Below are 13,047 nucleotides of genomic sequence, written 5' to 3' on the forward strand. Positions count from 1 at the left end.
TTTATTTTTGAGACAGAGACAGAGCATGAACGGGGTAGGGTCAGAGAAAGAGGGAGACACAGAATCTAAAGCAGGCTTCAGGCTCTGAGCTGTCAGCACAGAGCCCAACATGGGGCTCGAACTCACGGACCGTGAGGTCATGACCTGAGCCGAAGTCGGATGCTTAACTCATGGAGCCACCCAGGCGCCCCTAAGTGTGGATCATTGAGTTGACATTTGGAGTTTATGAACTTGGATGTGTAGGTTTATGTTTTTCATCAAATTTTGGAAGTTTTCAATTCTTATTTCCTCACATATTTTTTTAACCATCCCCCTTTCTCTTGGGTCACCTATTAGGCATATGTTGGTATGTCTGATGTCCTATAGGTCTCTTTTCATTTTTACATTCTGTTCTTCAGATTGGGTAATCTCTATTTATCTGCCTTCGAATTCACTGATCTTTTTCTTCTCTCAGTTCAAAACTGCTATTCAGCCCCTTCCTTCAAGTTAATTTTTCATTTCAACTATTGTATTTTTAAGCTCCAGAATATCTATTTGGTTTCTTTTTGAATTTCTGTCTCTTTATTGCTATTCTCAATTTGATAGTCACTGTTTTCAAAATTTTTTATTTATTTAAATTCAAATTCAAGTTAGTTAACATACCGTGTAGTACTGGTTTCAGGAGTAGAACCCTTTAATTCTTTAAATATGGTTTTCTTTAGTTCTTTGAATGTATTTATTATAGGTGATTAAAAGTCCTTACTTACTATGTCCTACAGCCATATTCCCTTCAAGACCATTTCTATTGAGTGCTTTTTGCTTGTGTATTAGCCACACATTATTATTTCTTTGCAAGTCTTACAATTTTTTTGGACAGTGCACGGTTTCAATAATATATTGTAGCAACTCTCTCCAAGAATTGTTGTTGCTGGTGCTTTGTTTGTTTAGTGACATGTCTAGACTAATTTTGGAGAGCCTGTCCCTCCTTCAGTGGGTGGCTTGATATCCCTGCTTAGATTTTTGTTTTTATTTTTAACTCTTTATTTCATTTTTAAGCCTAATTTCCTAGGCATCTCTCTTGGATCAGCATAGCTTATTGATCAGCCAACGATTAGTCAAAGGTTGTGCAGAAACATCTTGAGCCAATAAAGCTTCCATTTTTGCCAAGGGGATCTAAGTGTAGATTGCGGCATGCATTAAAATTTTAGGCAGTTATAAGTTGCGCTTTGATTTTTACCTTGTGCAAGTCTCATGTTCAGCCTAGGAGGCATATATAATTGGGACTTTCTCCCAGTTTCTTTTGAGTGTGTATATAGCCCTATGCATGTACATCTCACATCTCCAGGAATATAAAGCAGTTTATCAAAGCCCTTTATGATTGTCTTGTTGCCCACATCTCCCAAATTTTTAGCATGGTGTATGGCAGTCACTGGAAACAGAGGTGCTGGCCTTCCCTGATATTGCTATTGTTTTTGATACTGCCCTGGACTTGAGGCTTCTTTATTTATTTTTCATTAAAAAAAATCCTTTCTTGTCTCAAGATCAGTTAAATCATTGCTTAGTTTTTATTCTATGTTTTATCTTTTTTCCTTTACATTTATCTCTATAATAAATCCATCTGGAATTTAGTAGAGGCAAGGCCCTAACTTAATGTTTTCTCTCCAAATACCAATACAATTTTCTCAACAATTATTTAAAACTTCATCTATTCCTCATTGATTTGTGAAGCTTCCTTTACCATATTTTAAGTTATCATGTTAACTTATCACGTGTCTAGGATCTTAATCAGTATTATCTGCTCTAAAACAATAACCTGTCAATTTTTATGCCAGTAAGAATTCATTTTAGTGTAAGTTTATAAAACATTTTTCTTTGAGCCAAGATTGCTCTTGTTTTTCAATCCCAAGCTATTCTTATTCATTTGCTTTTCCCAATAAACTTCGGAATTATTCTGTCAAGCGAACAAAAACAAGTTCTTATCTGTTTTTACTCTTTACATATCAGGATAGCACTTGGTTAACTCCAATGCCCTATTAGAGCTGATAACAAACCCACTGCTTCTTAATATAACTAAATTATTTCTCAGAAAAGATTCCTCAACCTTACACAAGGTCTAGAAGGATGACCTTGTCAAATTTCATGTTCTACTTCTGTTCTATTTCTCAGCTAAACTGAGAAGTTTAGATTTTATGTTAATCTTTAAGACTATTTTCCTGCCATTTTGTCTTTTATTTATTTTTTTAAATTTTTAAATTTATTTTTGGGACAGAGAGAGACAGAGCATGAACGGGGGAGGGGCAGAGAGAGAGGGAGACACAGAATCGGAAACAGGCTCCAAGCTCCGAGCCATTAGCCCAGAGCCTGACGCGGGGCTCGAACTCACGGACCGCGAGATCGTGACCTGGCTGAAGTCGGACGCTTAACCGACTGCGCCACCCAGGCGCCCCTGCCATTTTGTCTTTTAAAGAGCATAGGAATTGGGAGTTGGAGAGACTTGGTTCCAACTCTTGCACTCCCCATTACTAGCTATGTAACCTTTGCACAAGTCACTTCTCTTTGAGCCTTTGTTCCCTCAACTATAAATGGAGGTAAATAATATTTAGTTTTTAGCACTATTATGACGATTAGTAGCACTGAACAGAAAGGGCTGACTTAGCACACTGCCAGGTACATAACATGTAATATTATAGAACCTGTTCTTGATGATTTTATGAACACTGATTATTGTCTTGTGCTTTACTAATGATCTTATATGGGTTACTGATTTATACAGGGCAGTTTCCCCCTACACTAAATGGGTTCTTAGGTCTTTTTAAAAGTAATCTTTATATCTTTTCCCCTGCTTTTAGGCAGCTTTTAAGCTATTACTTTTCATTACTGTCATTGAGGCTGGTTCTAAGAATAGGTCCTACTCCTTGTCTCACCTCGCTTATAATTTGCCACTTCTGATCTGCCGTACACTAGGATATCAGATAGCCAAATTGTCAGAAATGTGTATATATTAAGAATAAATAGGTTGAGCAGGAAGCTAGGGGGTTCTCTTCAGGGAAAGCATATGGAACCTTTTAGACCATTACAGCCTTGTCTTGTGATAGCTATTATAGCTATTCATAAGCCATTGTTATTTTCATGTCCCTGGACGTGTTCCAAAGAAAACCTAGAGAATCACATAAATGGAAAAATGAGCTAGTACTGTACTTCTGAGAATAAAAGTAAACAAAACATGTAATTCCAGAGTTAATATGGACAATGCAGGGCTGTGGCCCAAGAACATTTTAGAAGTTAGGAGGAATGAATCCTGCCATTATTCCTATTGGTAAGACTTACATCACCAATTTTAATCTCAAGGCAGTTAGAAAATTAACAAATATGAAGCATCTATTATGTGATAGGGCCTCTACATTTATTACCTCAATCCTCAAACAGCTTTGAGAAATAAGGATTATTATACCCATTTATGTTGAGGGAATGGATGTTCTAAAGGTTAAAGTGACTTATCCAAACTGAAAAGCTGCAGAGCCAGAATTCAAACTAAAGTCTGTCCAATTTCAAAGCTCAATGCTCTATAACCCTCTGATGCCTTGTAGAGACTGACTTCTCTGTACATAAATTTACTTCCTATATATCAGCAAATAAACAATCAGAAAGTGTAACAGAAAACAGAATTGTCATCCATAATCACAACAATATATATCAAGTGCAGAACTTTAAAACACAGAAGACCTCTATGGAAAAAAATTAACTCTACTAAGACATAAAGGAAGAGACCTAAATAAAGGGATGGGTAAACTATGATCTTTGGATAGGAACCCTTAACATGATAAAGATGTCAACTGTCCCAAAATTAATCTATAAATTGAATTCATTGACAAAAATATACACCAAAAAACCCAACCAGATAGTGTGGAAACTGGACTAATTCTAAATTACATGTATTAGAATAAAGATCACGTGATTCAGAAATAATTAGTACATGTCTGAAACAAGAAAGCACAGAGTAGAGATTTGTCCTATCTGATATTAAGGCAAATTAAAAACCTATCATAATTGAAACAATGTGATCCTGGCCAGAGTTCAAATAGACAATGGAAAAAAATGAGTTCAGGAATGGACTAATGCATATATAGAAACATGGTACACAAGAAAGGTGGTAATATACATCAGTGGGGAAAGAAGAGATCATTTAATAAATGGAGTTGGGAAAACTAGCTTATTATGTAAAGAAAATAAAATCAGATCCTTGCCTACAGCATATATAGAATAGATACCTACTATAATTAAAGACCTGACATGGAAGGCAACGTTATAAAACTATTAAAAATGTAGGGGCGCCTGGGTGGCGCAGTCGGTTAAGCGTCCGACTTCAGCCAGGTCACGATCTCGCGGTCCGTGAGTTCGAGCCCCGCGTCAGGCTCTGGGCTGATGGCTCGGAGCCTGGAGCCTGTTTCCGATTCTGTGTCTCCCTCTCTCTCTGCCCCTCCCCCGTTCATGCTCTGTCTCTCTCTGTCCCAAAAATAAATAAAAAAAAAACATTGAAAAAAAAAAATTAAAAAAAAAAATGTAGAAAAGTATTGGGGTGCCTGGGTGGCTCAGTTGGTTAACTATCTGACTTCAGCTCAGGTCTGATTTCACTGTTCGTGAGTTCGAGTTCTGCATTGGGCTCTGTGCTGACAGCTCAGAGCCTGGAGCCTGCCTTCAGATTCTGTGTCTCCCGCTCTCTCTGACCCTCCCCCACTCACACTCTGTGTCTCTTTCAAAAATAAACAAACATTAAAAAATGTAGAAAACTATCTTTATGACCCAGGGGTAGGGAAGAATTTATTAAATAAGATCCCAAAAGCATACACCACAAGGGTACAATTTGAAAAGTGTCTGACAAAACCAAAATTAAATATTTCTTGGTGAGGGATGAAGTACATGGTATCTGCAATTTACTTGAAAATGCACTGAAAACGCTGGATAAATGGATGGCTAGAGAAGGACAGATGGCTGGTTATATAGGATAAAGCAAGTTTAGTAAAATATTAATTATAGAATCTGAGTGGTGGGCTTATGAGTGTTCATCATACTATTCTTCCAACTGTTCTGTGTGTGTGAAGTTATAGCAATAAAAAGATTGGTGAAAATGAAATACTTTTGTTCAACAAAGACATTGTATATAGTTTTGAAAAACTGTGACTGGAAAATATATTTGATATACACACAGATATAGAAATGATATTTGCTATATATGTATATGTATACACACACACATTTGACAAGAAACTTCTGTAATTGGCAAGAAAAAGACAAGTAACCTAAAAGAAAATTTGCAAGGTAAATAAATAGGCACTTCAGAGAATGAGAAAACAAGTAGTTAATCTGTATAAAATAGAAGCTCACCTCATCTGTAGTCAAATAAATGCAAATTAAAATCAAAGATACTACTTGAAGCCCACTGGACTAGCAAAAGTTAAGAAGTTATATGATATCAGTACTGGCAATACTATGAAGAATAGAAGCCCTTATGTGTTGTTCACAGGACTAGATTAGTATGAATACGATCTAGAGCAACATGGCAATATTGGGTGAAAAACCTATATGCATATTTTATAGGATCCAGGAATTCTACTCCTGAGTATATACTTCAGATAAACTGGTACAGGAACACAAAGAAACAAAGACTTCTATGAAGAGATTTCCTGTAGCACTGTTTATAATACCCAAGAACTGGAAATCAATAAATAAAATACTGTGACATTACTATATGAAGGAATGTAATCCAGCAGTTATGAGGAATGAACCATGTAGGAGTATGGATAGATATCAAAAATAACACTGAATAGAAAAAAAAGAAATAGAATGATATGTACAGCACAATATCTTTCATGTTGAAAAAAAAAGGAAAAAAATCAGGGCACCTGGGTGGCTCAGTCGGTTAAGTGCCCAACTTTTGATTTCAGCTCAGGTTATGATCTCCTGGTTTGTGAGTTCGAGCACCGCATCGGGCTTTGCACTGACAACACGGAAGGAACCTCCCTGGGATTCTGTCTCCCTCTCTCTCTGCCCCTCCCCTGCTTGCTCTCTCTCTCTCTCTCTCTCTCTCTCTCTCTCTCAAAATAAATAAAAATAAAAAATAAACTTTTAACAAAAGGAAAAAATCTACATATACAAACAACACTATAGACTATGCATGGATACACATATGTCTAAATAAATACATGGCAAATGGCATGGAAGGACACACACCAAATACCCAAGAGTGGGTAACTGCGGGAAGAGAAGTGAATTAGATCATGAATAAAGACTGAAGGAGACAAAAGCCAAATATAAAACCAAATATAAAAGTTCATGCAGGTCACGAATGAACTGATGATGACAGAGGATCATGAACTGAAGAAACTATCATGGCAATCAATTTCAGCATTTCTGAATTCTAAACTGAACTTCAAACGATAACCTCCCCATCCCCAAACACCATAAAAACACATGCTAAAGGGAAATGTGAACCAAAGTAAAAGAGAACTAAACCGGTCACTTCCCTGTCCCATGGCTTACCGGAGTACGCAGCACATGAGCAGCAGATGGGTTGGGACATTAGCTGGATTGAGCATACTGGGGGTATCTGACTTCATACAGGCCAGGAAGGCCCGCATCCTTCTGTTCTTGTCCTCCACTGCTTTGCCGAGCCAGAGCTTCTTGAGATTTGGGCAAGTCCATTCCCGAAACGTCAGTGCAGACACCAGCTCGGGGGTTTGAGGTGACTTCCCTTTATAGGCAGACCACTCTTTGAGGATCACTGAAGGAACTGGAAAACAGAAATTGAGGAAGAACAGGCTCTAGAAAATTCCTGAGCATTTCTGTAAAATTTCTGGCTGCAAGTGACAGGATCTGTCCCATTTCAACATCTTTTTATTTTCTGTCATTAGAATTTTTATTGTTAGCAGTAGGAACAGCACTTAATAGATGTTTGATATGTTTTAGGTACTTTACATATGAATGTAAATGTCATTTACTTTTCAAAACTCAGAACTCTAATCCTGAGAGAGAAGTATTGTAACTACATTATCATAAAACACAGTACTCTTTTTTCATTGAAAAAATAAAGGCTCAAAGTCACACAGTTAATTATGTTGAAACCCATTTAAGTAAATGTACTAGGCTAGGCAAGGAAAGAAGTCCAAGGAGGAATTACATAAATATCTGGCTTCATAACAGATTGTGGGATACTCTAAAGGACCTTAAAGAATTTCAAAAAATTCTCAAAAAAAAATCTTTTAGATTTTTGAAGGTTTAACAGACGAGGAAAACATGGCTTCTGTCTACTTCTAGTATACTTCAGGCTCTTAAGCTATGGCCTGTTTTACTGAAGACATCCAGCATTTACTCAATTACCCAAGCTAGAAACCTGGAAGTCATCCCAGAGTCCACACTATCCTTTACCTGCTTCACATCTGGTTATTGCCAAGGTCCTGCTGATTCTATTACCTTATCATCCTTTTTTATCTGTCCCCTTGTCTTCATCACAACAAATAGTACAGAGGTTCAGATCTCATCATCTTTCACCTGACAACAATTCTGGAGACTTGTCCCTGCCTTCATTCTGTCTAGTCTACCTCATACGCATGCTCTACCACCATGAGAGTACTCTTCTTAAAAAACTTTTTAATTTGAAATATAGATTCACAGGGAGTTGCAAAGATAGTAGAGAGAGGTCCTATATACCCTTTATCCAGTTTCCCCCAAAGATTGTATCTAAAACAATTATAATATCAAAGCTAAGAAGCTGACACTGGTATAATTGTGTGGATAGTTCTAGGTCACATGTAGATTTGTGCAACCACCACTGCAATCAAGATGCAGAAGTATTCAGGGCGCCTGAGTGGCTCAGTAGGTTAAGATACAGAACTATTCAATTACCACAAAGATCTCCCTTATGCTACCCCTTTTATGGTCACACCCAACACCCTCCAGCACCATCTCTAATCCCTGGCAACTACTAATCTGTTCTCCATCCCTACAATTTTGTCAATTTGAGAATGTTAAATAAATGGGCTCCTACAGTATGCAACCTTTTGAGATTGGCATTTGCACTTGGCATAATGCTTTTGGGATCCATCCATGTTGTTGCATGTATCAATACGTTTTTTGTTTTTTGTTTTGTTTTTTTATTTTTTTATTTAAAAAAAATTTTTTTTTTTTTAATTTTTTTTTTTCAACATTTTTTATTTTTATTTTTGGGACAGAGAGAGACAGAGCATGAACGGGGGAGGGGCAGAGAGAGAGGGAGACACAGAATCGGAAACAGGCTCCAGGCTCCGAGCCGTCAGCCCAGAGCCTGACGCGGGGCTCGAACTCACGGACCGCGAGATCGTGACCTGGCTGAAGTCGGACGCTTAACCGACTGCGCCACCCAGGCGCCCCTAAAAAAATTTTTTTTAACGTTTATTTATTTTTGAGACAGAGAGAGACAGAGCATGAACGGGGGAGGGTCAGAGAGAGGGAGACACAGAATCTGAAACAGGCTCCAGGCTCTGAGCTGTCAGCACAGAGCCCGACGTGGGGCTCGAACTCACGGACCGCGAGATCATGACCTGAGCCGAAGTCGGCTGCTTAACCGACTGAGCCACCCAGGCGCCCCTGTTTTTTGTTTTTTTACCAAGTAATATTTCATGGTATGGATGTACCACAGTTTTACCATTCACCTTTTGAAGGACATCTGGGTTCTTCCAGTTTGTGGCTATTATGAATGAAGCTGCTATGAGTATTTGTGTATAAGTTCCTGCATGAAAATAAATCTTCCTTTGTCTGAGATAAATGCCCAAAAGTATAAGTGCTAGGTTGCATTGTAAGTCTATTTTAAGTTTTGAAAGGAAATGGCCAAATTACTTTCTAGAGTGGTGGTACCATCTTACATTCCTACCAACAGTTTATGGGTGATCCAGTTTCTCCACATCCAATCCAAATGAATAAAATTATTAATTTTAGCCATTGTGATAAGTATGTAGTTATATATAATTGTGGCTTTAATTTGCAATTCTTTTTTAAAAATTTTATTAGTGTTTAGTTATTTATTTTTTTTTAATTTTTTTTTTAACGTTTATTTTATTTTTGAGACAGAGAGAGACAGAGCATGAACGGGGGAGGGGCAGAGAGAGAGGGAGACACAGAACTGGAAGCAGCCTCCAGGCTCTGAGCCATCAGCCCAGAGCCTGACGCGGGGCTCGAACTCACGGTCCGTGAGATCGTGACCTGAGCTGAAGTCGGACGCTCAACCGACTGAGCCACCCAGGCGCCCCGAGTGTTTAGTTATTTTTGAGAGAGAGAGAGAGACAGAGACAGAACGTGAGTGGGGGAAGGGCAGACAGAAAGAGAGAGAGGGAGACGCAGAATCCAAAGCAGGCTCCAGGCTCTGAGCTGTCAGCAGCATAGATCCCAACGTGGGACTTGAACCCACAAGCCGTGAGATCATAACCTGAGCCAAAGTCAGATGCTTAAACCACGGAGCCACCCAGGCACCCCCTTAATTTGTAATTCTTTAATGGCTAATGATGTTGAACATCCTTTCATGTCTTTATTTGCCATGTAGATCTTCTTCAGTGAAATGTCGGCATTCTTTTGCTGATCTTCTAATTGGACAATTTTCATAATGCTCAATTGGGCAGTTTTCATAATACTCAGTTTTGAGAGTTCTTTGTATATTTTAGATAGTAGTCTAGATATGTGGTACTTGTTCACCTACTGATGTCCAATTGATCTAGTACCATTTGTTAAAAAGACTATCCTTCCTCTAATGAGGTACTTCTGCAGCTTTGTCAAAAATCAGTTGGCTGTACTTGTATGGGGCTATTTCTGGGTTCCCTATTCTGTTTCACTAATCTATGTGTCTATACCACTACCAACACCACACAGTCTTAATTATTGTAGCTACATGGTAAGTTTTGTAATCAAGGTAGAGTGATTCCTCCCAACTTATTCCTTTTCAAAAAATGTTTTAGATATTCTAGTTCCTAAGTCTTTCCATATAAATGTTAAGCATCCAACTCTTGATGTCGGCTCAGGTCATGATCTCACAGTTTGTGGGTTTGAGCCCCACATTGGGCTCTGTGTGGACAGTGCTGAGCCTGCTTGGGATTCTCTCTCTCTCCCTCTGTCTGCCTCTCCCCTGCTTGCACTGTCCCTCTCTCAAAATAAATAAACTTAAAAAAATAATCTTCTATATATCTACAGAGAAACCTGCTGGGATTTGGATAGGAATTGTGTTAAACCTGTATATCAATTTGGAGAGAATTGACATTTTACTATGTTGAATCTTCCAATTCAAGGAGATATATGTCTCTCCATTTATGTAGGTCTTCACCAATTGCGTTCATCAGCATTTTATAATTTTCAGCATACAGATCTTGAACATCTTTTGTTAAATTTATACCTAAGTACTCCATTTGTTGGAGGAGTTATAAATGGTATTGTATTTATTTCAGTGCCCCATATTCATTGTTAGTATATAGAAATAGAATTCATTTTAGTATGTTTATTGTATATCCTACAACCTTGATGAATTCACTCATTAGGTCTAGCAGTTTTGTTGTCAATTGGGATTTTCTACATAAGTTATGTCATCTACAATTAGGGACAGTTTTATTTTTTCCTTTCTGATCTGTATGCCTTCTATTTTGTTTTCTTGCCTTCTTGTGCTGGCTAGAACTTCCAGTACTATGCTGAAGAGCTGCAGTAGGGCATAACTAGACTTGCTCCTAATTTTAGGAGAAAAACATTTAGTCTTTCACCATTAAGTGTAATGCTGGCTGAAGGGTTTTTGTAGATGTTTTTTTTATCAAGTTATAGGCATTCATCTCTACTCCTAGTTTTTTGGGGAGTTTTTTTTTCATGAATGGTTGTTGAATTTTGTTAAATATTTTTCTGCATCCATTGAGATGACCATATTATTTTTCTTCTTTATCCTGTTTGTATGGTGGATTACATAGACTGATTTTTCAAATATTGAACTAGTTTTGCAAAATAGAACAAACCCTACCAAATTACTATGGTGTGTAATTCTTTTTACATATTGCTGAATTCTATTGACTAATACCTTGTTAAGAACTTTTACATCTATATTGACAAAGGATATTGGTGTGAAGTATTATTTTTATGTACTGTCTTTATCTGATTGTAGTATCATGGTAATACTGGCTTTGTAGAATGATTTGGGAAGTGTTCTCTCCTATTTTCTGAAAAAGATGGTGTGGAATTGATGGTAATTCTTTTTAATTTAATTTAAATATTTATTGTCCACAATAAGTGCCTGATTGTGCAAAGCACTGCTGGAAATAAAAAGATTTATGAGACAGTCTCTATCTACTCTTTTTTAAAAAATTAATTATCGAGGGGTGCCTGGATGGCTCAGTTGGTACAGTATCCAACTCTCGATCTTGGGGTCATGAGTTCAAGCCCCATGTTGGCTGTAGAGATGACATTAACAAAATTAGGGGTGCCTGGGTGGCTCAATCGGTTGAGAGTCTGACTTCGGCTCAGGTCATGATCTCACAGTTCATGAGTTCAAGCCTGTCATTGGGCTCTGCACTGACAGCTCACAGCCTGGAGCTTGCTTCAGATTCTGTGTCTCCCTCTCTCTGCCCTTCCCATGCTCATGCTCTGTCTGTCTCTCTCTCTCAAAAATAAATAAAAATTAAAAAATAATTTAAAATTTTATTATTGAAATATAATTGACATACAATGTTCTATTAGTTTCAAGTATACAACATAGTGATTTGACAATTAAGTATTTGTTAAAAATATGGTAGAATTCTCTAGTGAAACTAATTCAATCAGATTTCTTTTTTGGGAAATTTTAAATTAAATTTTATTAATATTTACAGGGCTATTCAAATTATCTATTTCATATCAGGTGTGTTTTGGTAGTTTGTAATTTTGAGAATTGATCCATTTTGTTTAAGTTGTCAAATTTATGTGTAGAGTTATTTACAGTATTCCCATATAATCCTTTTGATGTCTGTAGGCACTGTGGTGTTATCTCCTGCCTCATTCTTGATATTAGTAATTTGTGTATTCTCTATTTTCCTTATTGTGGTCTTGCTAGAATTTCATCAATTTCATTGTTCTTTTCAAAGAATCAAGTTTTTGTTTCACTGATTTTTCTGTTATTTTTCTGTTTCCAATTCCACTGACCTTTGCTCTTTATTATTTCTTCATTTTAGTTTGCTGTAGGTTTACCTTTTTCCTCTTCTTGTTTCTTGAGGTGAAAATTCAGAGGACAGATTAGAAATTTATTGCTTTTTCTAATTTGAGCATTTAGGACTATAAATTTCCTTTTCAGAAATTTAGCTCCATACCACAGATTTTAATATACTGTATTTTTATTTTCATTTAGTTCCATGTATTTCCTTCTTTCCCTTAAGACTGGCTATTTGGGAGCACCTGGGTGGCTCAGTTGGTTAAACGTCCGACTTCAGCTCAGGTCATGGCCTCACGGTTTGTGAGTTCGAGCCCTGCATTGGGCTTTCCTTGGAGCCTGGAGCCTGCTTCAGATTCTGTGTCTCCCTCTCTCTCTGCCCCTCCCCTGCTTGTGCGCTCTCTCTCTCTCTCTCTCTCTCTCTCTCTCGAATAAATAAAACACTAAAAAAAGATTTTAAAAAAAGACTTGCTATTTGACCCAAGGTTTGGATAAAAGTGCTTTGTTATCTTCCAAGTATTTCTAGATTTTCCTGTTATCTTTCTGTTGTTGATTTCTAATTTGATTTCATAGTGGTCTGAGAATATACCCTGTATAGTTTTAATTCTTTTAAATTTATCGAGGTTTGTTTTATGGCCCAGGATATGATCCATCTTGGTATATGTTCTGTGGGCATGGAAAAGAACATGCATTTTGCTCTTGCTGCATGTTATATTAACAATCAATTGATGGTTGTTGAGTTCTATATTTCTGATGATTTTCTGTCTAGTTGTTCTATTCATTATTGAAAGGGGAGTTGAAGTCTCTAATTATAATTGGGGATTTGCCTTTTTCTCATTTAAGTTTTCTCTGTTATTGCATCACATATTTTGTGGCTCTGTTTGGTGATACACATT

General features: G+C 37.2%; 1 protein-coding gene across 1 annotated transcript in view; it reads right to left on the reverse strand.

Annotated features, from left to right (window-relative positions):
* The window catches only part of FAM120C (family with sequence similarity 120 member C), a 114,805-nt gene that overhangs the window by 37,244 nt on the left and 64,514 nt on the right, over nt 1-13,047 (reverse strand). The window contains exon 10 of the mRNA XM_058714522.1: nt 6,517-6,766. Within this exon, the coding sequence (XP_058570505.1) occupies nt 6,517-6,766 (250 nt within the window). The remainder of the gene's footprint in view (nt 1-6,516; nt 6,767-13,047) is intronic.

This window comes from Neofelis nebulosa, chromosome X (assembly GCF_028018385.1).
Source record: "Neofelis nebulosa isolate mNeoNeb1 chromosome X, mNeoNeb1.pri, whole genome shotgun sequence".
NCBI lineage: Eukaryota > Metazoa > Chordata > Mammalia > Carnivora > Felidae > Neofelis > Neofelis nebulosa.